This window comes from Chiloscyllium punctatum, chromosome 8 (genome assembly GCF_047496795.1).
Source record: "Chiloscyllium punctatum isolate Juve2018m chromosome 8, sChiPun1.3, whole genome shotgun sequence".
NCBI lineage: Eukaryota > Metazoa > Chordata > Chondrichthyes > Orectolobiformes > Hemiscylliidae > Chiloscyllium > Chiloscyllium punctatum.
The window spans coordinates 51,159,960-51,187,249 of NC_092746.1; the positions used below are offsets into that span (position 1 = coordinate 51,159,960).

General features: G+C 39.7%; 1 protein-coding gene and 1 non-coding gene across 2 annotated transcripts in view; one reads left to right on the forward strand and one right to left on the reverse strand.

The window, feature by feature from the left end:
• Positions 1–13,097: 13,097 nt before the first annotated feature.
• LOC140480214 (semaphorin-5A-like) overlaps positions 13,098–27,290 on the reverse strand; it is a 96,118-nt gene continuing 81,925 nt past the window's right edge. The window contains 1 exon segment of the mRNA XM_072574934.1: positions 13,098–13,265. Coding sequence (XP_072431035.1) covers positions 13,263–13,265 — 3 coding nt within the window. The 3' untranslated portion in view covers positions 13,098–13,262.
• On the forward strand, positions 13,429–13,497 carry LOC140480962 (small nucleolar RNA SNORD123). The gene has a single exon (XR_011961439.1). It is a non-coding gene; the product is annotated as a small nucleolar RNA SNORD123 (small nucleolar RNA).

Below are 27,290 nucleotides of genomic sequence, written 5' to 3' on the forward strand. Positions count from 1 at the left end.
TGCTCTCTGACGCCCCACGCTATTAAATGGTGCCGTCCCAAAACGGGGGTGTCACAAGTCACATAAATCAAAACATTTTCAGCAGTAATGCCACTTATAGCTGAAAAATGCTATGTCACCTTCATCTTGCTGCATATTATAACACATAGCAAAATTTCACTCAGGGATTGAGTTGCTAACAGTCCAACACTCACCTCTTGATCCCGTGAGATTCCGATCTCTCCCCTTCAGCTTCTCTTTAGCACATTCCAGCAGTTTGCAGCTTCTGAGACGTGGCATTGCTCCGTCCCCTCAGTCTAAGTCAATACTTACCGCAGGTACAGTCATTCAAACTACACTTGGGAAGAATTTATACAAAACTTTGGGTAATTATTAATCATTTGTAAAATAATGTATGTATTAAATTTGCACGATGATGTAATTCAGCTAAAAGTTTAGCGATAGTCTACCGTTACAATTAAACATCTGGAAAGTTTTGCTTTGATGGATGTTAACTTCTGGTTTATTTGTTCTTTTACTATTGTATGTTTTGTAATTGCAAGCTATTATTTTATATTCTATTGAATATTTTATATGGCTGTATTGTCTAAATATCAATTTCTGAAACAGTAATTGAAACCAGATGCCGTTTTCAACAAATTTTTAAAACTTCACAAAAAAAAGACCAAGCTTTATAAATGTTAAAATGTGTTTTTTCAATTGGCAAACGAACTGCTTGGATTTGTATTTGTCACCCACTTCAAGTGTACGTTTTTAAAAAGTTTTAAAATGTAACGTTCGACTTCAAAAAATTAAACACCAACAGTACTGTCATTTAATTTTTTTGGAATCACACGTACTTCGATGGTAGTCCTGTCTTGACATTTTGACATTCTCGATTTATTTTCATTTTACGATTAGTTAGGGAGCAAGATAAACTAACAGCTGGTAGAGCAACTTGAAACCTGATGTTTTACTACAAACACTATTCATGATTGCAAGGAGCAAGATGAAATTGAAGATTAATACTACAGTGATTGCGAGGGTCGAGTTGGAGTTACGGTGAGGATTTATAATACAATAGTGATTGTGAGCCACCAATTAGAGTTGAGGTGATGATTAATACTATAGTAGTGATTCTGAGGGCCTAGTTGGAGTTAAGGTGAGGATTAATAATACATAAGTGATTGTGAGCCACCAATTGGAGTTAAATTGAGGATTAATACAATAATAGTGTTGGGAGGGTTTAGTTGGAGTTAAGGTGAGGATTAATAACACAGTACTGATTGTGAGCCATCAATTGGAGTTAAAGTGAGGATTAATACTACAATAGTGATTGTGAATCATCAGTTGGAGTTAATACTAAAATAGAATGAATACTGTAATAGTGTTGGAGACACCAGCTGGAGTTGGTGAGAATGAAGAGTGAGGCAGTGCAGTTCTCACCCTGGGCCGAGGGTGGCGCTGCTGCCGTTGGCGAATGTGGCCGCACGCGCTCTCGCGCGGGTCTTTTCCGCGGGAAAAGCGGCAGCCTCTGCCGCAGGGACACATGGGAAATGGAGTTCCAGATGCAAAGTGCCGGCATATGACAATGAGTAATGTCCCAGAGAAACTACAAAACCCACAGTGCAGCGAGCCTCCCGGGGCCACCAAGCTTCCAAGATTGCCATTATCTCTTAATCAAGTATCTAAATAAAAATGCCATTTCAAATCAAGCTACACACCATTTGACATCGGTTCCAAAATGCAGTATCCTACCACATATGAGAGAGAGCCAAGCCCAGTGACAGTGTTTTGTCATCTGTCTTTCCACCCACTGAGAGGAGAGAATTCCTGCTTTTCCACTCATGGGATGATACTGAGACCTCCATGTACTGACAACCAAATAAATTCAGTCATTTTACTGCTGTCCTGTTACCAACACTGTAAATATGTTCTTAATGCTTCCAATTTTCTGCGGCTATTTCATATCTCATCCTCTCTCATCTCCTCAGGTACCAATAGCATCTTCACAGTCTCAACCACAAATAGGCCAGCTCCACAGCAATAATCGCTTCCTCTACGCCTGAGGAAAAAGGCATAGACCCCTCAGAAAAGACACCAGCAAGACTGCCTCTTGCACCTTCCACACCAGATGGCCTCTTTCTTTAGAGACCGCAATTTCCCTTCCCACGTGATTAAAGATGCCCTCCAACGCATCTCGTCTCCATCCCGCACCTCTGCCCTCAGACCCCACCCCTCCAACCGTAACAAGGACAGAACGCCCCTGGTGCTCACCTTCCACCCTACCAGTCTTCACATAAACCAAATCATCCACCGACATTTCCGCCACCTCCAAACAGACCCTACCACCAGGGATATATTTCCCTCCCCACCCCTTTCCGCCTTCCGCAAAGACCGATCCCTCCGTGACTACCTGGTCAGGTCCACGCCCCCCTACAACCCAGCCTCCCATCCTGGCACTTTCCCCTGCCACCGCAGGAAATGTAAAACCTGCGCCCACACCTCCTCCCTCACCTCTATCCAAGGCCCTAAAGGAGGCTTCCATATCCATCAAAGTTTTACTTGCACATCCACTAATATCATTTATTGTATCCGTTGCTCCCGATGTGGTCTCCTCTACATTGGGGAGACTGGGCGCCTCCTAGCAGAGCGCTTTAGGGAACATCTCCGGGACACCCACACCAATCAACCACACCGCCCCATGGCCCAACATTTCAACTCCCCCTCCCACTCTGCCGAGGACATGGAGGTCCTGGGCCTCCTTCACCGCCGCTCCCTCACCACCAGACGCCTGGAGGAAAAACGCCTCATCTTCCGCCTCGGAACCCTTCAACCCCAGGGCATCAATGTGGACTTCAACAGTTTCCTCATTTCCCCTTCCCCCACCTCACCCTAGTTCTAAACTTCCAGCTCAGCACTGTCCCCATGACTTGTCCGGACTTGTCCTACCTGCCTATCTCCTTTTCCACCTATCCACTCCACCCTCTCCCCTATCACCTTCATCCCCTCCCCCACTCACCCATTGTACTCTATGCTACTTTCTCCCCACCCCCACCCTCCTCTAGCTTATGTCTCCACGCTTCAGGCTCACTGCCTTTATTCCTGATGAAGGGCTTTTGCCCGAAACGTCGATTTCGAAGCACCTTGGATGCTGCCTGAACTGCTGTGCTCTTCCAGCACCACTAATCCAGAATCTGGTTTCCAGCATCTGCAGTCATTGTTTTTACCTCATTACTACCCTCATACTACCCAATTTCACCTCATTCATTTGTGTTATATCGTCGCCAGATAGAAACTCGATACCAAGAATTCCTGACATGAACTCAGGTAGCTGTTCACTCCAGATCGCTCTTCCTGCTCCGAAACTCCACCTTGGACACATGGCACTAACACGTGAGGGCACTCCTCCTGGGCAGAGGCTGCACAAACCCCAGATACAGAGAGATCTGACATTCACCGGTTGAACCACCTCATCACAATACCTCTCCAATTCATGTACAATATCCTTCTGCACTTAATATTGCACTTTGGGAGTACACTGGTACCTATTGCATCACATAGCACCTCTGCTTTCCTTTTCTGTGTTGCCCCTTAGCCAGAACCTAAAGACTTCGAGGGTACATGTGTTGCCTTTCTGTTCAGCATGGACTGAAAGCCAGAGAGCGTGTCATCAATCTAGGGATTGGACGTTTAGGTGTCCGAGATTGTCCTGTCTCAATGTCACACCTAAAGCATATACCAGCAGCCTACATAGCAAATACATTGTATATGCATCAATCAAATGGTCGTGTCTCCAAGTCAAAGTGGAGTAGTCCTCAGTCAAGTCTGGGAGGGCTGCTGTCAGTCAGAGGAGGGGGGTTTCCTGTATGGTCAGTCAAGGGTTTCATCCAATATTAATCCAAGGGTACAAGCACAGTTAGTCAGCACTCAGGGAGGTGCAGTACCAAAGATAGAGTGAGCATGAAGTGGCAGAGAAAAGATGGTGGCATTTATCCTGGCATGGCGGAGATGGAAATTGACCTTTCTATGACAATGCTGCATATTCCTTCGGATAGTTGAAACCTCTGTGACCGTGGCATGTGGGCTGACAAGGAATGGTGACTCTGCTGGTCCTGAGGGGAGAGGAAGGTCCTTCACTGCATTACCCCATCCACAGGACCTCAAGGTCCCTGTCTGCAAAATGTCACACCAATTTGCACTTATTTACCACGTCCAAAGCAAATGTCACGTAGTATGCTGGGAAGCTGTAGATGGCCAGTGATTGAGCAAGTGCAAAATAGCCTTTTAAATAGCACTGGTGCCAGGGATCTTGGAATTTCCTAGTAGTAGCAAGTGGCCTACAGCAGATGGGAGATTTGGGCTAGTAGGGTGCCATGGGGGCATGGTGAGTACTTTGTGTGAGAGTTTAGGGTGATAAATGAGAAAACTCAACAGGCCTCATCAAGCAAAATCCTCCATAAACTGACTGTTAGCCAATTTCGAGTAACATTCAGTCCACTGTTTATGACCACGCTGTACATCAACAATTACAGTTTATTTGTCAACATCTTTTCAAGCCACACCCAATTTTCCAGAATTCATTTAGTTATCTGCGCACAGTAATTAGTTCCCAGTCAGACAATCAGTTATTGCTAATTGAATGTTGGGAGCCAGTGGTGGGCACTGTCAGTTAAGTTTTGCCTAGTTTTACATTATTTTCAGTTCTCAAAACTGTAAATTAATTTTGAGAGGTTAAACTACATTTCAGTTAGAGATTACTTAGTCACAACTTGCCAGAAAATTCCCCACTCTCATCAAATTCTCAATTTTCATCCTTTATGATGCACACTGTTTATGACCACTCATGCTACAATGGTACAAATGATATTACATATCATTAATAATATTCCTTATAATCCACTCAACAATTTACAGTTCTTTGGATATATACATAAATTTACAATGTTATCATTATATTAATTTCACCATTTTCTCAAAGTATAATGTTCTGTTGAAGATGTTATTCTTGCATTGCTTTTTCACCAAAACAGAATCTGAAGTCAACAATTATGTAGCACAGTTGAACTCACATTTTGTTAATACACCAGGAACTGTAAAAATATTGATTGGAGAAAACTACACTCGATATAATAGCAAAGGCAACTTAAATATATGTCACATCTTTAAAATTGTAAAATGGGTGTGTAGTGATTGTAACAAGGTCAGCCAGGTGGACCTCATAGAATACGGGTTCCCTGATTGCGGCTGTTAACTTGATCCAATCAGGGAGCCCTGGCTGACAGCTATAAACAGGGTTTCCAAGGTTCTGCTCACTCTGAAGGCTGGCTCTGAGGAAGTCGGACAAGTACTATGCACACGTAAGTAAAGGGTGATGGAATACCATCCTCTGTGGAATTATTTCAGGGTGCTTTACTGGAGCATGGTGTGACTAAATTTGACACCAGGCCATGTAAGAAAATAAGCAGAAAGGATCCAAAAACTTGGTCTAACAAGGAAAATTAAGGAAGCCTATTAGAGGAGGGACATATAGAGAGATTTGGGAAGGTAATTCCAGATCTTTCGCTAAAGGCACAGTCATTAATGATGGGCTGAAGAAAATCGGTGTTGCGCAAAAGTTTTGATATGAAGAAACACAGAGTTCTTGAAAGGTTGTAGTACTGGAGGAAGTTACAAAAATATGGAGCGTGAAACAATGAAGGGATTTGAAATTGTGAATGAAAATTTTAAATTGGAGACATCACTGAACCAGGAAATGAACCAAATAAGGGTGATTGAATGGAGCCAGATATGAGTCAGAATATTGTACATAAGTAGCATTTAAAATGTTTATTTCCCATGTTAGTATAAAGTTAATTTGAAAATTTCAGTGGCAGCCTCATCAAACAAAAGTGTTAAAGTTGATTTGATTTTATTTCTCTGAAAATGATCTCAGGGATCTGAAATTACAACTATTCATCTATGAGCTTTAATGAAACATCCCTATAGCATCCGAGAAGCATTATACAACTAAGTATCTAAAGTAAACGTGCCATCAGTTTTCTGGTTTACAGCTGCTTCTCTCCAAGCTTCAATTAGAATACTTGGCAATTTGGCAATGAATTAATTCATTCTTAATTCATACGTTTTTATATGTGGATTTTATAGCATCCATTGTAAACCATTAGCACAATGGGATATGATCTCACAAACAAAAGAACAACGATTGCCCAACATTCAATGTTCTTAGAAGTATAATTTAATTTATTCATTCTGATTATACAAAGTATTGAATAAAACTTTTTCTTAGATATAATCTCATAATTTACAATTCTTTGGAATGATAAATTGACAAATAATGAACTATTTCAATAGCAATTACATTAAGGAGAACCATGTTAAATATAAAGGAGCAAATTTTGTTTCCTTGTGAAAATTATGATTCAGGGAATCTAAAATGATTTGAAGTTAAGATGCAATCCATGATCTAATTCACTTTCATTTTCTTTCAAAACAAAAACAATCAGTGAGGAAATGTGTTAATATTAATTGCTATTCTTTCCATTTGTTTTTTATATCTGGAGTTTGCAGCATGCCTAGAAACCTTAACTAAGATGGACTTAATCCTCAAGGTGAAGGTCAAGGTTGATTTGTGATTCTGAACACTGGCTTGAGAAGGTATGGTTTAGTTTAATATTCAAATCATTATTTAGCACAGGTAGACACAATTTATTTATATGTGTTTGATGTTCATTGTGGGAAAACTGTCAACATTTGTGACTCAGCCCAGATCGTTTGGATAAATATGAACTGACTATTGAGAGTCAGCATGGCTTTGTCAAGTGTAAGTCATGTCTGGTTAATCCAGTTTAATTCTTTGAGGATGTCACTAATAAGATAAGCAAAGTATCTACAAACATTATCCATTTGTACTTAGAGAAAACACTAAATATGATTTCACAAAACAAAATTAACAAAAAATGAGTGGACAGAGTTAGAGGTACATGTTGTCTTGGTTTGTAACTTAGCTATAAGACAGGATGAGAGTGAGATAAAGGGAGGTATTCTGATTGGCAAGATGTGGCAAATTATCTTCCCGTTGATTTTGTTCTGGAGCCTCAACATGCCACAATATTTAGAAATGATTTGGATGAATGAATGCAAAGTTGAAAATCTAAAATTACAGAAAAATGGGAGAAGGCAGTTTTAAAAGGGACATTGGCAGATTGATTTGTGGCAGAAGCAAATGGAGTATAATGTGGAAATGTACAAATCACCCATATTCAACCGAGAAGGAAAAATCAAAATATTTTCAAGACAGGCAGAAGATGTGGATGAGTGAAAAGATTTTGGAGTTCAAATGCACAACTCCTTAAAAGTTATAAGGTATAAAAAGAAATGAAAAAAACTAACGGGATATTGGCCTAATTGCAAAGGGCCTGACTTGCAAAAAATAAGATGAAGTTATGCTTTAGTTGCATTGAAACATTGACCCCATCCAAAGTACTAAAGTACTACATTCAGTTTTCAGTTCAACTCAGAAAAAATATATTGGTCTTTGAAGAATTGGAACACAGTGCAGGTTCATCAGATGCTGTTGCATTGTTTTGAAACTTTGTGAGGGAAAAAAGTCAAAACAATGACATTTTAAAGGGAAGAAACACAGACAAAGAAAGAAAGCACATGGTCAGGAGGGAAAGAGAGAAAGAAACCTGCTAACTGACACAGCAGTGAATCTGCACAGTTACTGCCTTTGCTGTTTGAGTTCATGTATCCCTGGACACCGGAGAGCATCTAGGAAAAACTAACAAACAGCGAAATTCACAGCTGACCTTGGAGGAACCAGCACAGGAACAGATATGTGCATAGTTTTTAATGTGTAACCTTGCTGAAAGTCTGCAGTACTGAGTAGAGTGGGTTCTTCCTTGATTATATGTTTTATTGAAATCTGTCTCTTCATTAAATATTAAAAAACATAAACCATAACTACTGAGTTAGCCTGGAACACTGTTTGTTAGGTCAAAAAGACGGTGCTATTTTCTGGGTCTGTAGATTGTGAAGGAGCAAATATGGTCTTTAGTAGAGTAATATGCTCTTCCTGTTAGATGTGGGAGTTTACTGTTACTGATGATTATGTCTGCAGTAAAAGTGTTTGGTTGCGAATCTTATTGGATCACATGGATCAATTGGAGGGACAGTTAGAGGCAATGAGGAATTTACAAGAGCTAGGGGGTATGATAGATGGCAGTTATAGGAAGTGAGAAAAATCACAGATATAGTCAGCTAGATGGGTTAACTCCAAGAAAGATAGGAGGGGTAGGCAGATAGTGCAGGAATTTTCTATGGCTATCCCCATTTCAAACAAGTATGCTGTTTTGGAAAATGTAGGGGGTGATGGACTCTCAGGGTAATGTAGCATGACCAGCCAAGTTTCTAGTATCGAGACAGGCTGTAATGCAATGAGGGGTATTTCAGGTTCCAAGCGATCGATTGTGATTGGGGACTCTCTAGTCAGATGCTTAGACAGACATTTCTGCGGCCAGCAGTGAAAAGTCAGAACAGCGTGTTGCCTCCCCAGTGCCATGATCAAGGATGTCTCAGAGATGGTGCAGAATGTTCTCAATGGGGAGAGGGATCAGCAGGAGGTCATTGTACACATTGGAACCAATGACATAGGAAGGGAAAAGGTTGAGATTCTGAAGGGAGAGTATAGAAAGTTAGGCAGGAATTTAAAAAGGAGGTCCTCAAGGGGAGTAATATCTGAATTACTCCCGGTGCTATGACCTTGTGAGGGTAGGAATAGGAGGATAGAGCAGATGAATGCATAGTTGAGGAGTTGGTGCGTGGGAGAAGGGTTCACATTTTTGGATCATTGGGATCTCTTCAGAGGTTGAAGTGACCTGTACAAGAAGGATGTATTGCACCTAAATTGGAAGGAGACTAATATCCTGGCAGAGAGATTTGCTAGAGCTGCTTGGGAAGATTTAAACTAGTAAGGTTGGGGAGGGGGCTAGGGAGGTAGTGAGGAAAGAGATAGTTGGTACAGTTGGAAAAGGGAGTGATTCAAACAGTCAGGGCAGGACAGAACAAAGTAGGACTGATCAGTTAGGATTAGATTAGATTACTTACAGTGTGGAAACAGGCCCTTCGGCCCAACAAGTTCACATTGACCCTCCGAAGAGCAACCCACCCAGACCCATTCCCCGACATTTATCCCTTCACCTAACACTACAGGCAATTTAGCATGGCCAATTCACCTAACCTGCACATTTTTGGACTGTGGGAGGAAACCAGAGCAAACCCACGCAGAATGTGCAAACTCCAAACAGACAGTTGCCTAAGGCGGGAATTGAACCCAGGTCTCTTGTGCTGTGAGGCAGCAGTGCTGACCACTGTGCCACCTTGCCGCCCATAAACTGTATTTATTTCAATACAAGAAACTTAACAGGGAAGACAGATGAACTCAGGGCATGGTTAGGAACATGGAACTGGAACATCATGGCATTACACAAATGTGGCTCAGGGATGGACAGGACTGGCAGCTTAATGTTCCAGGATACAAACACTATAGGAAGGATAGAAAGGGAGGCAAGAGTGGAGGGAGAGTTTTTGATAAGGAATAGTATTACTGCTGTATTACTTAGGGAAGATATTCCTGGGAATACATTCAGGAAAGTTATTTGGGCTTATTGGGATTGTATTATAGACCTCCTAATAGTCAGCAGGAAACTGAGAAACAAACTTGTAAGGAGATCTCAGTTACCTGTAAGAATAATAGGGTAGTTATGGTAGAAGATTTTAACATTCCAAACATACACTGGGACTGCCATAGAGTTAAGGATTTCGATGGAGAGGAATTTGTTAAGTGTGTGTACAAGAAAATGTTCTAATTCAATAGGTGTATGTACATACAGGGAAAAGGTGCAAAACCTGACGTATTCTTGGGAAGTAAGGCAGGACGGGTGAGGTGTCAGTGGGGGAGCACTTTGGGGCCAGCTACCATAATTCTATTAGTTTTAAAGTAGTGATGGAAAAGGATAGACCAGATCTAAAAGTTGAAGTTCTAAATTGGAGAAAGGCTAATTTTGAAGGTATTAGGCAAGAACTTTCAAAAGCTGTTTGGGAGCAGATGTTCACAGGTAAAGCGACGACTGGAAAATGGGAAGTCTTCAGAAATGAGATAATGAGAGTCCAGAGACAGGATACTCCTGTTAGGGTGAAAGGCAAGGTTGGTAGGTGTAGGGGATGCTGCTTGATGAGAGAAATTGAGGTTTTGGTTAAGAAAAAGAAGGATGCCTATGACAATTATAGACAGGAGAAATCGAGTATAGAAGAGTTAGAAGAGTATAAAAGCAGTAGGAGTATACTTAAGAGGGAAATCAGGAGGGCAAAAATGGGACATGAGATAGCTTTGGCAAATAGGATTAATGAGAATACAAAGGGTTTTTATAAATACATTAGGGACAAAAGGGTAACTAGGGAGAGAATAGGACCCCTCAAAGATCAGCAAGGCAGCCGATGTGTGGAGCTCTTGGAGATGGGGAAATAGATGGTGACATCTTGAAAAATGCCCATATTACAGAGGATGAGGTGCTGGATATCTTGAAATGCATAAAAGTAGATACATCCCAAGACCTGATCAGGTGTACCCTAGCACTCTGTGGGAAGCTAGGGAAGTGATTGCTGGGCCTCTTGCTGCGATACTTGCATCATCAGTGGTCACAGGTGAAGTGCCGGAAGGCTGGAGGGTGGCTAATATGGTGGCACTTTTTAAGATAGGTGACAAGAAAAAGTCATGGAACTATAGACCAATCACCCTGACAGCAGTGGTAGGCAAGTTGTTGGAGGGAATCCTGAGGAACAGGATCTACATGTATTTGAAAAGGCAAGGACTGATTAGGGTTATGCGTGGGAGATCATGTCTCATGAACTTGTTTGAGTTCTTTGAAGAAGTAGCAAAGAGGATTGATGGGGGCAGAGTAGTAGAGGTGATCTATATGGACTTCAGTAAGGGATTCAATAAGGTTCCTCATGGGAGACTGGTTAGCAAGGTTAGATCTCATGGAATACTAGCCATTTGGATACAGAACTGGCTGGAAGGTGGAAGACAGAGGGTGGTGGTGGAAGGTTACTTTTTAGACAGGAAGCCTGTGACCGGTGATATGTCACAAGGATCAGTGCTGGGTCCACTTCTATATGTCATTTATATAAATGATTTGGATGTGAACATAGGAGATATAAATAGTAAGTTTGCAGATGACACCAAAATTGGAGATGTAGTAGACAGCGAAGAAGGTTACCTCAGATTACAAAGGGATCTTGATCTGCAGATGCAGATCAGCAGAGTGGCAGATGCAGTTTAATTTAGATAAGTGCGAGGTGCTGCATTTTGGAAAAGCAAATTAGAGCAGGACGTATAAACTTAATGGTAAGGTCCTAGGGAGTGTTGCTAAACAAAGAGACCTCGGAGTGCAGGATTATAGCTCTTTGAAAGTAGAGTTGCAGGTAGATAGGATAGTGAAGAAGGGATTTGGTATGCTTTCCTTTATTGGTCAGAGCATTGAGTATAGGTGTTGGGAGGTCATGTTGCAGCTATACAGGACATTGGTTAGGCCACTTCGGAATATTGTGTGCAATTCTGGTCTCCTTCCTATGGGAAGGATGTTGTGAAACTTGAAAGGGTTCAGAAAACATTTACAAGGATGTTGCCAGAGTTGGAGGATTTGAGCTATAGGGAGAGGCTGAATAGGCTGGGGCTGTTTTCCCTGGAGTGTCAGATACTTAGGAGACTGAGGAGTGATCTTATAGAGGTTTATAAAATCATGAGGAACATGAATAGATAAATAAATAATGTCTTTTCCCTGGGGTGGGGCAGTGCAGAACTAGAGGGCATAGATTAGATTCCCCAAATCTGGAAGCAAACCTGGGTCCCTGGCTCTGTGAGGCAGCAGTGCTAACCACTGAGCCACCATGCCACCCCATAGGTTCAGGGTGAGAGGGGAAAGATATAAAAGGGACCTAAGGGGCAACATTTTCACGCTGAGGGTGGTGCGTGTATGGATTGAGTTGCCATAGGAAAAGGTGAAGGCCGGTACAATTACAGCATTTAAAAGATATCTGGATGGGTATATGAATAGGAAGGGTTTAGAGGGATATGGGCTAGGTGCTGACAAATGGAACTAGATTAGGTTGGGATATCTGGTTGGCAAGGACAAGTTGGACCAAAGGGTCTGTTTCCATGCTGTATATCTCTATGACTCTGACTCTAATTATGTGGGGATTTAAAGAGTTAAATTAGGAGAACAGTTTGCACAAACTTGGCTTGTATTCCTTTGAGTAAAAAGGACTGCGATATAATTGCATCAAAGTCTTTAAGTTCTTAAAATGATTTGGTAAGGCTTATTTCAAGAAACTATTCCCTCCAACAAGAGAATCAAAACTACACTGACATCATCTTAAATTTGGAATAACACTTTCGCACAATGGTTAGCAGAAATCTGGAATTCTTTCCCTTAAAACATTGTGGATTCAAGAACAGTTTATTTTCAAGGCTGATGTCTATACATTTCTTTTTTTAATCAGGTAATTAAATCAAGGATATGGAGCTAAAGCAGGTGTGATTTAATGAATGATGAAGCAGACTCAAAGATGCTTTTTCCTCTTCCCCTGTCTCAAAATGAGAAACTTCTTTATTTTTAACAAAATAGTAATTATTAACTGTAATTAAAAATAGTATTTTCCTGGTTAGCATAACCTTCAGTTGAAACATTGCAATAAAAGGTCGCATTAAAGAGGAGACTGTTCAAGTTGATGGAGCAGGTTGTTTTTCAGGGATCTGATATTGCCTGAAGTAACGATGCTATCTATTGCCTGATACACATTGTGTTTCTCTCTAAATTTTCATGTATCAGTTTGGAAATTTGTTTGTATTATTATTTCTTATTCCATCTGTTTTTATGTCTGGATTTTGCAACATCCCAGGAAATCTCTAACATATAGGACATCATTCTATAAGCAGTGAGGGAAACGGATTTCCCAACACTTACGCTTTTAAAAGGTATGCTTTCTATTAATGCAAACAATCTGAGGAACAGCATTCACTAATGATACAATGCATCATTCATAAAATATTGTCATGGACAGATCCCATCATTCACAAGTCTTCAGATTTATAAATAACAGATAACTTTACTATCATTGAACAGAGTATATATAACAGCACTATCAAACAGTAATCTTTCAATTGTCTATGTTGTCTCCTTTTTGAATGCTCATAGGTGTAGTGCATTGAATTCAAATCATTATTACTGGAAGAGAGAAAAAAATTAAAGTTGTAGTTATTCTTACCATATGTCAGAATCTATTTAAATTACTGTTTTGCTTGTTCATGTGAAATTAAGTTGAAACATTTTACCAACACTGTAAGAAAAGAGGAACACATTAATTATGTTGGAGCATGTTGTATTCCTCTGTGAAAGTGATGAAATTGGGGATCTGAAATCATCTGAAGTTAAGATGCCATCCATTTCCTGATTCACATTCTTCTTTTGTCTATACTTCTACTGGTATATTTATCAGATTTCTAATTATTTATCATGTTTATTTTATATCTGCATTTTACAAGGTGCTTGGAAACCCAGAAGATGATGACATCCTTCAGACAATAAGGAATTAAATTTAGGAGTCACTGGGGACACTGCCCAATGTAGAAGAAATTTTACTACATTAAATAAACATGCCCGGGAAATAATCAAGTTTTCTTGTTTGTCTTTCCATCAAGGACTGAATGTTTCTTGGGAAATGTCATTAATATTTTATCCGTTATAAAATTCTTGCTAATCTGCCACTCTCAACTCTAGGATGTAGGTACAATTACAATGTTTAAAATACATTTAGATAAGTACATGAATAGGAAAGATTTGGAGGGATATGGGCCAGGAGCAGGCAGGTAGGACTAGTTTAGTTTGGGATTAAGTTGAGCATGGATTGGTTGGGCTGAAGGGTCTGTTTCCGTGCTGTATGACTCTAAATAAGTTACTCGTTTGATGATAGTATTATGTATTAAGTCCAGTTCTTTACAACCTCAGTTGAATACAAAATTGTTGTCTTCATCTGCAAACTTCTCATTGTTCCATTACTTTTAATTATACAACTCATTAAGTCCAATGTGTCAATGTTTATCAATTGTTTTTTCAATATTAGCTATCTTTTGATACCTCTTTCTAATCTCCACAACTATTCATTGAACTTTCAGCCATTTTACCCCATACTCCACAGCTATTTTCCTGAACACTAATGCTTTGCTAATATTTGTGTCTTCTAGCTGTTAACTCCCCTGCCAGTGAAAACAGTTGGTCCTATTTAACCTATTAAAAACCTGGATTGTCTTGGAATGTAAGAACCTGTATTTAATACCCCCAAAACCTTCTATGCTGTAGGAAAACATTCCAACTTCTGTAGTCTTTTCACTAAACAGAAGACTCTTATCCTGATACAATTCCAGTAAATCTTGGCGCATTTTCCAAGGCCTTGGCATCTTTCTGAAAGAATGGTGTCCAGAATTGGACGCAATGTGACCGATTTTGACTTGTGCAAGTGGGTGGGCTTTGAATAGATTAAAATTAGGTCCAATGTATCCACTTATGCCTAACACATGAATTATACAGCTTTAGCATCACTTTTTTGCTTTCACAATCTACCAACGTTTATAAAACCCAGAATCTCATAGTCATTTAATAGGTTTATCAATTTGTCAGGCCACTTTTGAAGATTTCCACACCAGAGTGTTTTTGGTTCTTCTATAAATGACTGAGATTGCCAAGAGGTAAAAAGTGCTCTATTGCCATGTTCATGCAAATTAAAAGTTATTAGGCTCAAATATTCTCTGAAAATAAACAAACTGCCTTGGTTCCAGGAGTACACTGTGATAATTCTAATGTTTTTGTACAGTTATAATTATAGATATTGTTTTCATTAGATCTCCAATGTGTTATATAAGTATATTGCAATAATATTGAAACAGTACATCCCAAACTGGATTCAAATTGAAGACAATTTAATTATTTCACATTAATAGCTCTCACAAATCTTTGCATTTAACATATTTTTAACAATGTGAAAATTTGTTTTTCCTGCATTTCATATTCATTATGTATCATAGCTTGAAACTTTATTAATTTCTAAACTGTGTGCTATCTACGTAAAATAAAATGAAAAGTGAATAATTCGGTTTGCTGTCCATTAGAATGGTAGTTATCAGCATTAGCTGCCTCAGATCTTCTATTTCCTATTAATTCTTTAACTACATAATGAGAGGACAATTTATAATCTCTGGGATATGAAGTAAAATACAGAGTGTACTGTTTACAAGAGTCTCCAAAACCAAAAGATAAAGTTATGTTTTGTTATTATTTAGTTTTGGGATTGAACCCAAGAGACAGAGTATTTTTATTGACCTACTTTACTGCAATTCAAAACTGACATAGAGTCATAGAGATGTACAGCATGGAGACAGACCCTTCGGTCCAACCCGTCCATGTCGTGTTTCATGATTGCTGAGAACAATGTAATTCCATCACACAAAAAATCTTGTTTTTTAAGAAAACAGTTTAGTAGGGCTGACGCAAGTTCACAGACTCATCAATAAAATTGTTTCTGATTTCTGCAGTAGTGTTTGGCAATGTAATTAAAATAACATCAATGTTGGAAGACCGATACAATGATGGGAAAACTAAGTTTAATCTCTTTCAGTGTGATGGGGAGAGATCAAGAATATGAGAAAAATTTGGTAATAAAGTGGGAAAAATATAGTGAGAAAAATATGAGAAGAATTTGGTAATAAACTTATAGTGTAAGATACAGGAAACAACATTTAAATTGTGATTGTCTCTTATACTTCAAAAGGTCTGACAGAAGAAACAAGTCCTCAGCTCAGAACTAAATCTTTTAGTTTTCTCTTAATGCTCTTTTATTTCACAATGTAAACGCTTTCAGCACAGATAATAAGATACTAGACACTTCATCTATCTCAACCTAATTTTCTAATGAAATGTTTGCATGTAACATTCTCCACAAGAATTTGAGAAGTTCAACTTTTCAAATATTTACCAAATTCTTCCTTTACTGGCCTAATGCCAAAATGCTCCAAGAGAGAGATCCTGTCAATATAAAGTATTCTCTCAAAGCCTTCACATTTTTGGCCTTGTATTTCAAACTGAAAAAAAAGTATATTTCAAACTGTATAAAGAGACATGGTAATAATACCAAAATGCATTGAAAATTTCCATACCACAGTAAGTTTTGAGTAATAATTTTGAAAAATTGTTTAAGAAGCACTGTATTCCTTTACAATGGAACCCCTTCATCATTGACTCTGATATTGACAAATCTTCTAAACTGAAACCCTTACAACTGTATCTTTTAACATGAGACGTGCTTTTCTAATCAACCTATTTAAGGTTGTTATTATATACCTTTGGAGCAGGTGGGACTTGAACCCAGGCCTCCTAGCCTAGGAGTAGGATCACTACCAATGTGCCACAAGAGGGCCTGACTGTAGATTTTACAGAATCTTGAAAGAACTGCGGATGCTGGACATCAGTAACAAAAGCAGAAATTTCTGGAAAGGCTCTGCAGGTCTAGCAGCATCTGTGGAGAGACATAAGAGTTGATGTTTTAGGTTCAGTCACCCTTCAGAACAGTTCTGAGATGTTCCGGTACTGAGGAAGGGTCACTGAACCCAAAACATTAACTCTGATTTCTTTCCACAGATTCTGTCAGACATACTAAGCCCTTTCCAGTAATTTCTGTTTTTGTGTAGAATTTATAGTTCAATAAAAGATTAATGTCAGGTTTATCTTTTAAATTCGGATTAGATTGAACTTAGGTCAGACTAAACTGTCAGCACATGATTCCCACACACAAAGCCATGTTAACTAACCCTAACCAGTTCTTGTCTTTCCAAATACATGTAACTCCTGATCCTCCGGATTCCCTCCAACAACTTGCCCACCACTAATATCAGGCTCATCAGTCTATAGTTCCCTGGCTCTTCTTTACCACCTTTCTTAAATAGTGGCATCATGTTAGCTAACCTCCAGTCTTCTGACGCCTCACCTGTGACTATCGATGATACAAATATCTTAGCAAGGGGCCCAGCAATCACTTCCCTAGCTTCCCACAGAATTCTAGGGTACACCTGGTCAGGTCCTGGGATTTATCCGCCTTTATACGTTTAAGACATCCAGCACCTCCTCCTCTGTGATATGGACATTTTTCAAGGTGTCACTATCTATTTTCCCACATTCTATATCTTCCATGTCCTTCTCCACAGTAAACACTGATGCAAAATACTCATTTACTATCTCCTCCACCTCCTGCAGTTGCACACATAGGCTGCTTTGCTAATCTTTGAGGGGTCCTATTCTCTTCTTGTTACCCTTTTGTCCTTAATGTATATATAGAATCCCTTTGGATTCTCCTTAACCCTACTACATACAGATATGGACTGCTTCAGTGTTTGAGGAATCACAATTGGAGCTGAACATTGTGCAATCATTGGAAACTGTCCCCATTTGTGACCTTAATTATAGAGGGAAGGCCATCATCAAAACATTTAAATCTGGTTAGACTTAAAACATAGCCCTGAAGAACTGATCATTATTCTGGCACAGTAGTAATGTCCCTACCTCTCTGCCAGGACACCTGGGTTCAAGTCCCACCTATTCCAGAGGTATGTAATGATATCACTGAATGCATTGATTGAAAAGTCAATCTCTACCATGAGGTATTAGTGCAATGATGCCCTAAAGCTATTCTGCCACTTTGCACAAATGAGTTTTGCATTGACAAGCCTCTACAGAAGATTTAAACAGCACATTAACCATTCTGACAATGGCAGCAGTTTGAACTGAGTTATGTTAGATGATTGCTTTGCTGCAGTTGGAGCATCACCCAACATTGAAATCTAAAAGGTTGCTTTGTTATTGATTGTGAATAGTAAAGCTTCAAAATTGTTTGTGAACTTGCATTTGAACTTGAACCCTCAGAAGCAACTTTTTCACTGGGCAAGGAAGCCCATAATGTCTACCCGAAGATCATTAATCTGGACCTGGAAGCTAGGAAAAGGAATGAATTAGTGTCAACTGTAGCTGAGTAATAACACTCTTGTCTCCAAGGCAGAAGATTACAGATTTAAGACATGTTCCAGAGGCTTAAGAACACAACTCAGTAGTGAGGGAGTACTGCTTTCCCTTTTGCGGATTGCGCATCAACCTGAGGTACTGCCTATCCTGTCAGGTGGATCTGAAAGATTTCATGGGACCATTTGGAGGATGATCAGGAATATTTATCTCTCAACCAATAACACTAGAACAGATGATTTGGCCATTATATATTGTAATCGGTAGGACTTTGCTGTGCTCATATTGGCTGTCATGTTTACATTATTTCAGCGGTACTACAGGTGCACAACTCATTTGTAACCAAAACCCTATTGGCTGTAAATGAAGTTAACACCATTCCCGTTTACTAGTTGTAATTGCTGACAATTGTGAAGTTGTGAAAAGTTCTACATAAATGTAAGTCTTTTTAAACTTCTTTTGAGTAATTTTGACATTAATAAAAAAACTGGTTTATTACTATAACAAGCTAACTATTTAAACAGAAAATTCATCATTATCTTTAACAACACCAAGGATTTGAAATGACTTACTTTCAAATCAACACAAGTTGTTTCTGAAGTGTATAACACTGACATTATTGCCCAAAGTATTAGACTTATTGATTATGCAATATAACAGTAAGATCACAAATTTGGATCATAAAAAGAGTTTACTAAAACAAAATTATTTTGAAGCTACATTCTTCAAGTTATCTACTTACATTTACAACAATAAAATAGAACTGTTATGCTACAATTTCAGTTATTTGTTTGCACTAATAAATTGCCAAAATGGTCATGGCCACAGTGTAGGTAAAACTACAATAATCTTCATGTGGATTGGAATAGCCAATTGATAAAGGAACCCTGAGAAGAATTCATAGATTGCATTTGGAACAGTTTCTTGGAACAATATGTTGTAGATCAGCCACAACATTACTACTTTAGGCTATTTGAGATTTGGAAATGCATTGTGAGGCAAGTTTAATAAATGATGTCAGAGTAAAAGATTCTCCAGGAAACAGTGACCGTAATATGGTAGACTTCAGACGTCAGTTTGAGAGGGAAAAACATGAGTCAGATACAACTGTTAAGCCGAAATAGTAAGGAGCTTGTTCAGTGTTGGATGCAGCAGAGTGAGATAAAGGCTGAGTAAGTTACTGACAATACTGTTGGAAATTTGATCTAGTTTGGAAATTCTGGTCAAAGTGGGGCAGAGGTGCTTTTAACTAGTGTTTACTGCACAAAGTAAACTCTCCAGAGCTAGAGGTGAGTAGGATAGGGTAACAGATGTGGATCAAGAAGCTTGCCTGCAGTGAGACTATCAGCGGACTGTTGTCATGAACCACAACATGATGTATGCACCGGTAAAGAAATTGATTGGTGTGTAGGATTGATGATTGTTTCTAGTCTTTAAAGTAAAAGTAAAGTCTTTTATGTTTAATTCTCTAGTGTTTCGTTTTCTCATTTCTTTAAACTGCTCAAGTATTGGATTTCTCTTGTGGAGTTTTTGTTTTTAGTTTATAAGACTGAAATATCATTGCAGTAAAGTGTAAAGGGCAGAGAATCTCAAGTAACAAAGTCAAATACAATAGCGATGATAGAATGGGTGATGTGTTGCTGCTGAAATATGTACAAGTAGCTGGACACCAACATAATCCAAAACAAATCCATCCATATTGAAGGGAAAACTTTGGAGTGGAGTTGCAAAGCTGGAATTTCAGTTACTATGTCAGGGAAGGGCAAAGTTACCTGGACACTTTGATGCAGAAGGTGGTCACATCCCTCACACCAAGTTCAACAGGTAGGTGTGACATCAAGTGAGGCAAGTTTCAGGACCCAGGAGTAACAATTGAGGTGCCTTCGCCCCTTCAACTGTCCAACATTACAAGGTTCTTGTAAGCTGTGCAGACAAAAGTGTGCACTGCAGGGAGCATGAGTAAAGTGACAATGGCACCTTGGTACAGGGAACTATTGGAGAAGTGAGAGGAAACGGAAATGTAGCCATGCAAGGGAGGCACAAGGGATATAAATACTGTTCTCTGTAGCTGAGAGTGGGAGTCCTGAAAATTGTTGTCTGCCCAGTGCCAAGGTTAAAAACATTTAGGAGCTAAATTAGAAAGAATCACAAGGTAATAATCTCTGCACTACAACCTGAGCCACAGACAAACTGGCATAGGGTAAATAAAATTAAGGAGTTAAATGTGCGGCTATAAGGTTGGGGTAGGTGTAACGGGTTTTAGTTTGTGTGCATGAATCAGGTAGATGGGAGCTCTTCAAGAGGGATGGGCTTCAGTTGAATTAGTCTTCTGGTGAATCAAATAATTTGGGCTGTAAAGAAAGCTTTAAACTGATTAAACTGGGAGGATGGTTTGAGAGAAGGCAAAAGGATGTGGTAGCATTACGTAACAACTATTTGGATAATACTACTCAGAGTGAGACAGGATGGGACAGAACACACAAACATAGAAAACCAGAGTAATTAGTCAAAAGAGAAAATAATGGCATAAAGGCAGAATTAAGGGTTCTTGAGTGCTTGTAGTATTAGTCAGAGCAAAATAAATGAATTAATACTACAAATACAGACTAATAGAGGTAAAAACAATGACTGCAGATGCTGAAAATCAAATACTGGATTCGTGGTGCTGGAAGAGCACAGCAGTTCAGGCAGCATCCTGAATGCTGCCTGAACTGCTGTGCTCTTCCAGCACCACTAATCCAGTATACAGATTAATAGAGATGAGCTTAAAGCCATTACAGAGACATAGATACATGGATATCAAAAATAGGAACTAAATATTCAGGGGTATGTGAATTTTCAAAAGGACGGGCAGAAAGGAAAGTGTGATGGGTGGTATTGTTGGTATAGGAAGAAACAATCTTGAATCAGGAGACGTAGAGCCAATATGGATGGAGGTAAGAAATAAAAAGAGGAAGGTGGCGCTGGTCTGTAGGTCCACTAACTATTGCTAAATGATGGGATAGCACATAAATCTGGAGATTATGAAGGTGTATAAGAAGGCACTTTATTCACCATGGATGACTTTAATCTTCATGTAAATTGGAATAGGCAGATTGACAGCAGTAGTCAACATGAAAAATTCATGGAGTGTATTTGGGACAGTTTCCTAGAACAATACGTTGTGGATCCAACCAAGGATCAGTCTGTTTTGGATTTAGTGATATATAATGAGGCATGGTTAAAACTGATGTCAGAGTAAAATATTGCCCTGGAAACAGTGACCTTAACAGTAGAATTTAGCATTCAGTTTGACAGGGAGAAACTTGGGTCAGAAACAATTGTGCTATGCTTAAATAATTTGTAATTATAAATTTACGAGGGCAGAGCTGGCTGGAATGGATGGGGAAAGGAGTTTAGCAGCAAAGGTGGTTGAGGAACATTGACAAACATTCAAGAATATAGTCCATGACTCACAGCAAATATATAACCCAGGGAGCAATAAGAATTTTAGGAAAGGGATGAGCCAATCATGGTTAACCAGGAAAGTTAAGGATAGAACCAAATTGAAAGAAATAACATAAAATGTGGCAAAGGTTTCTGGTGAACCAGAGGATTGAGAAAGTTTTAAAACCCAACTAAACATGACCAGAAGCAAAAAAGGACAGGCTAGATAAACTTTGAAAGTAAACTTGCAAGTAATATTAAGACAGACTACTAGAGCTTCCTAAATAGATCAAAAGGTTGAGAGAAGCCAAATTGCATTTTGGCCCCTTAGAGACTGAGGCTAGGGATATAACCAAAAGCAGAAATTGATGGAGACACTCAGCAGGTCTGGTAGCATCTATGGAGAGAAAGCAGAGTTAATCTTTCAGGTCCAGTGACCCTTCTTGAGAAGTGATTGTAGATAGCAAAAGGTTGATATATCTGCTAGGCAAGGGGAATGGGAAGGAGTAAATGATAGGTGGAGATGGAGCCCAGAGAGAGAGAAAACAGTTGGGCAGACAAAAAAATGGTAAAGGTCAGCCCAGGAGAAAGAATGGTCTGAGACCATTAGTGGCTGACAATGTGATGACAAGGCCTGATGTGTGGGGATTGAGGTAAGGACATGGGAGAAGGTGCTCAGGCCAACAATTATTTAACTCAATATTGATTCCAGAAGGTTGCAAGATTCTCAAGTGAAAAAATGTCATGTGCTCAAGGGGTTAAAGATCAATAGGTCCCTGGACCTGATAGGATGCATCCTTAGATATTAAAAGAAGTAGATAGTGGATGCAATAGTTCTAATCTTCCAAGAATTCTCAGATTCTGGAAAATGCCAGAGGACTGGAAAACTGCCAATATAATATAATTCTTAAAAAAGGCAAGGAGATTAAAAAAAAGTAATAATCAGACAGTTAGCTTCACAACTGATTTGGGAAAAATGTTAAGAGTCTTTTATAAAGGATGTAATAGCAGAGTATTTAGAAATACATACTATGTTCAAGAATAGTCAACATGGCTTCACACTGCAGGATGGTACCAGACAATTTTTAAAAATCCTTTGAGGAGGTAACAAGCAGGATAGATAAAGGGGAAGCAATGAATGTGATTTATTTGGATTTTCAGAAGATGTTGGCTACTTAATATGATAAGAGCTCATTGTATCAGAGGCAGTATGTTTCAATCGATGGAGGATTGACTAACAAAGAAAGAGGAGAGTTGAGATGGAGAGGTGCATTTTCAGGATTGCAACCTGTAACTGTTGGAGTGCAACATGGATCAGTGCTGGGGCCACATTTATATCATTGACTTGGAGAAACAAGGTAAATGTACTATGTCAACATATAATCAACACAAAAATATTTGTAAGGGTGACTCAAACAGTGTACAAAATGACATAGGCAGGCTAAGTGAGTGCATAAAAATGTTTGCAGGTGTAATATAATGTGAGAAATGTGAAATAATGAACTTTGGCAGAAAAAGAGAAGATGAATATTATTTAAATGGATACAGAATTTGCAGAAAGCTACAACACAGAGGGATTTAGGAGTCCCTGTCCATAAAGGACAAAAGGCTAGCATTCACATACAGTATGTAATGGGGAAGGCAAATGGGAAGGAGTGCAGAGAACATTGGCCAAATTGATTCCAGGGGTGGCAGGACTGACATATGAGGACAGATTGAGTCAGTTGGGATTGTATTCACAGGAATTCAGAAGAATGAGGTGGAGATCTCTTAGAAACTTATAAAATGTTAACAGGACTAGACAGGCTGGTTGCAGGAGGAATGTTCCTGATGATGAGGGTCTCGAATCAGGGGTCATAGTTTAAGGATAAGAGATAAACCTTTTTAGAACTGAGATGAGGAGAAATGTATTCACCTAGACAGTGTTGAGTCTGTGGACTTCATTATCTCAGAAGGTGGTTGAGGCCAAAACATTGTGTGTACATAAGAAGGATGTAGATATTGCTCTTGTGGCTAAAGGTGTCAAGGGATATCGGGGGAGTGCGGGATTAGGGTATTGAGCTTGATGATCAGCCATGATCATATTGAATGGTGGAGCAGGCTCAAGAGGTGGAATGGCCTACTCGTGCTCCTAACTTCTATGTTTCCTCTCTGATAGTTTTATCCCTTTGGAGACTGTTCCAGGATATTTGCAAATTAGGGAGATGGTTAGACGTTATGGATCAGGTCATAGGTGTAAATCTTACCATTACATGCCTTCAGTAACAGAATGGCTGATAGAAAAAGATCCAAGTCAGTCTTGAATTTTTAAGCTGAGCTAGTTTCACGCTGCTTAAGTTTTTAATTATGTGCTCTGACAATCTGTTCTAAATGTCAATAAACCATCACTGTACATGTTCTGTAAGAAGCTACATGGAGTCTTGAATTAGCCTAGTCTTCAAAATACAACCTATAGGAAATAATGCATTATTATTCATGAACCTTGCTCGTTATTTTAAATTTTAAGAATCGCTGATACTGGTGTGTGATCTAGTGGGAGTTCTGAAGAAGGGCCACTGGACTCAAAAGTTAATTCTTATCTCTCCACAGATGTTGCCAGACTTGTTGAGTTTCTCCAGCAATTGCTGTTTTTGTTTGCTTGTTTGTGACTTGTGTGTGTTTTAGCATTATTTGTCACATTGTACATATTCTACTTAGACGTACTGATCACAGTTGATTCCTTGTGTATTGATGCCGGTATTTTACTTCAACCATTGAATTGCTTAAAGAATATTAACCATGATCAATCTCTGGAAAAGAAACCCTGGGGAGTCATTGGAAACAATACTTACTTTAAATCAGATAGATTTTGTTTAAAAAGTACTGGTTTGGGATACAGTGAGTAATTTGAAATGTGACATGGTAAAGGAAAGGTGAACTCGGGTCTATATTTTCCAAAGTTCTCCAACATTTAGTGGTTTCCACATGCTATCACAGGACACTGTTCCTGTCCAACTCGAGCACTTGGGATTGATGGAAAAGACACTAAAGTCTACCTTATTATGTACAATGTCAGCTTGTCAAACAAGACGGTTTTTAACAGAACATCAATGAATCTTAATATTAGCAAACAAAATTAATCTCTGAAATAAATTAGTTCAGAGGTCATATTGCAATATCATTATCAAAGAAGGCAACACTCTTATAGATTCAGCTTGTTTTAACTTCCTTCAAACTTCTGTATTAAACTACTAAACAATATAAATGGACTCAGACAACAAGTTGCTTCCTGCCAGATAAGATGTGGGGGAAGGCCAACTATTTGTTTATCTATCTGTTTGTTTATCCTTGTGTAAATAACTTCTGTAGCATTTTGTCAATGTATTCAGAGATAATGCACGTTGCAAGAACATTTGGGAAATCAGATTCTCATTGGGTTCATCCTAAGAGATTAGATTCCCTACAGTGTGGAAACTGGCCCTTCAGCCCAACAAGTCCACACCAACCCTCCAAAGAGAAACCCACCCAGACCCATTTCCCTCTGACTAATGCACCTAGTACTTTGGGCACTTTAGCATGGCTAATTCACCTAACCTACTCATCTTTGGACTGTGGGAGGAAACCAGAGCACCCGCACACAGACACAGGGAGAATGTGCAAACTCCACATAGACAGTTGCCCAAGGCTGGAATTGAACCTGGGATCCTAGCACTGTGAGGCAGCAGTGCTACCCACTGAGCCACCATGCCATCCTATCCAAAAAGCAAGAATCAGCTGTGTAAAAAAACTGAAAGAACTGTGGATGCTGGCAACCAGAAACAAAAACAAAAATTGCTGGAAAATGTCAGCAGGTCTGGCAGTATCCGTGGAGAGAATGCAGAGTTAATGTTTTGGATCCAGTGACCCTTCTTCCGAACTGATAGTAGCTAGGAAAAAAGTTGTTTTTTTATGCAGAAGATAGGATTGGGGGAGGTAGAGTCCAAAGAGAGAGAAAAACAGTTGGACAGTCAAAGGAGCGGATAACGGTCAGCCTAGGAGAATGAATAGCTACTAATGGGGACTATTAGTGGCTAACAATGAGTGGTGTATAATGGCAGACCATGTGATAACAAGGCCTGGTGTGTGAGGGTTAGGGGAAGGACATGGGAGAAGGTACCTCAAGCCCTAAAATTGTTGAACATGATATTGAGGCTGTAGAGTTCACAAGTGGAAAATGAGGTGTTGTTCTTCCAATTTCTGCTGAGGTTTGCTGGAGCACTGGAGCAAGCCTGAGACAGAGATGTTGGCCAGGGAGCAAGGTGGTGTTAAAGTTGCGGACAACTGGAAGCTCAGGGTTGTTTCTGCAGACAGAATGTAGGTGTTCTGCAAAGCGATCACCCAATTTATGCTTTGTTTCCCCAAAGTAGAGGAAACCACATTGTGAGCAGCGAATACAGTAGATTAAATTGAGTGAAGTACAGGTAAAGCACTGCTTCACCTGGAAGATGTCTTTCAGCCCTTGGATACTGAGGAGGGAGGAAGTAAATGGGCAGGTGTTAGAACCTTCTACAATTGCAGGGGAAAGTGCTATGGGACTGGGGGGTGTTGGGAGTGAAGAAGAGGTGGACCAATGTGTCTCGAAGGGAACAATCCTTGTGGAAGGCTGGTAGGGAGGGGAAAGAAATATGTGTCTGATGGTGGTATCCCGCTGGAGGTGGCAGAAATAGTGGCTAATGATCCTCTGGACGTGAATGTTATTGGAGTGGTAGGTGAGGATAATGGGAACGCTGGGAGGGAAGAAAGGGGGTGAGGACTAAAATGTGGGAGATAGGGCAGACCCAGCTGAGGGCCCTGTCGAATATGGTGCTGGGGAATCCTCAGTTGAGGATAAAGGTGGCCATTTCAGAGGCTTCCTTGTTGAAGTTGGCATCATCAAATGCAACAGAGACGGAGAAACTAGGAGAAGCTATAAAATTACAGGAAGTAGGGTGTGAGGATGTACAGGGCTAAAGTGGGTACTGAAGATGCTGGAGACTAGAGTCAAGATTAGAGTAGTGCTGGAAAAGCACACCAGGTCAGGCAGCATCCGAGGAGCAGGAAAACCAACATTACGGACAAAAACCCTTCACAATCAAGGTAACAATGCGAGTCAGTTGGTTTGTAATGTAAATATTTGCAAAGCAGAATTTACTTTTCAGTAAAGGAAAATGAGCGGGGAAAAATTAAAAAGAAAAATTAGGCAACATGCCTTAATGACCACCTCCCCTTGGTTCTGACATCCAACATTATGAAATTCTTTCAGAGATTAGTAATGGTAACATCAAATCCAGCCTCCCGATCACCTTGATCCTCTACAATTCATCTACTGTCACAATATGTCCATGGCAGACATCATCTCCCTGGACCTATATTCATGCCTGGAACATCTGGATAATAAGAACACCTATGTCAGACTAATATTTATTGCCTTTAGCTCTGCCTTGAACACCATAACCCCAGCAAAAACCCATCTCCAAACTTCAAGACCTTGGTCTCTGCTCCCCTCTCTGCAACTGGATCCTCAACTTCCTTACCCATAGACCGCAATCAGTTAAGATAGGCAACAACACCTCTTCCACAATAATCCTCAACACCAGTGCCCCACAAGCTGTGTACTCAGTCCTTACTATACTCCTCATTTACACATGAATGCGTGGCTACATTCAGCTGTAACTCCATTTACAAATTTGCTAATGACACCACTGTAGTGGTTTGGATCTTAAAGAACAGGACACAGTACAGGAAGGAGATAGCTCAGTAGCATGGTGT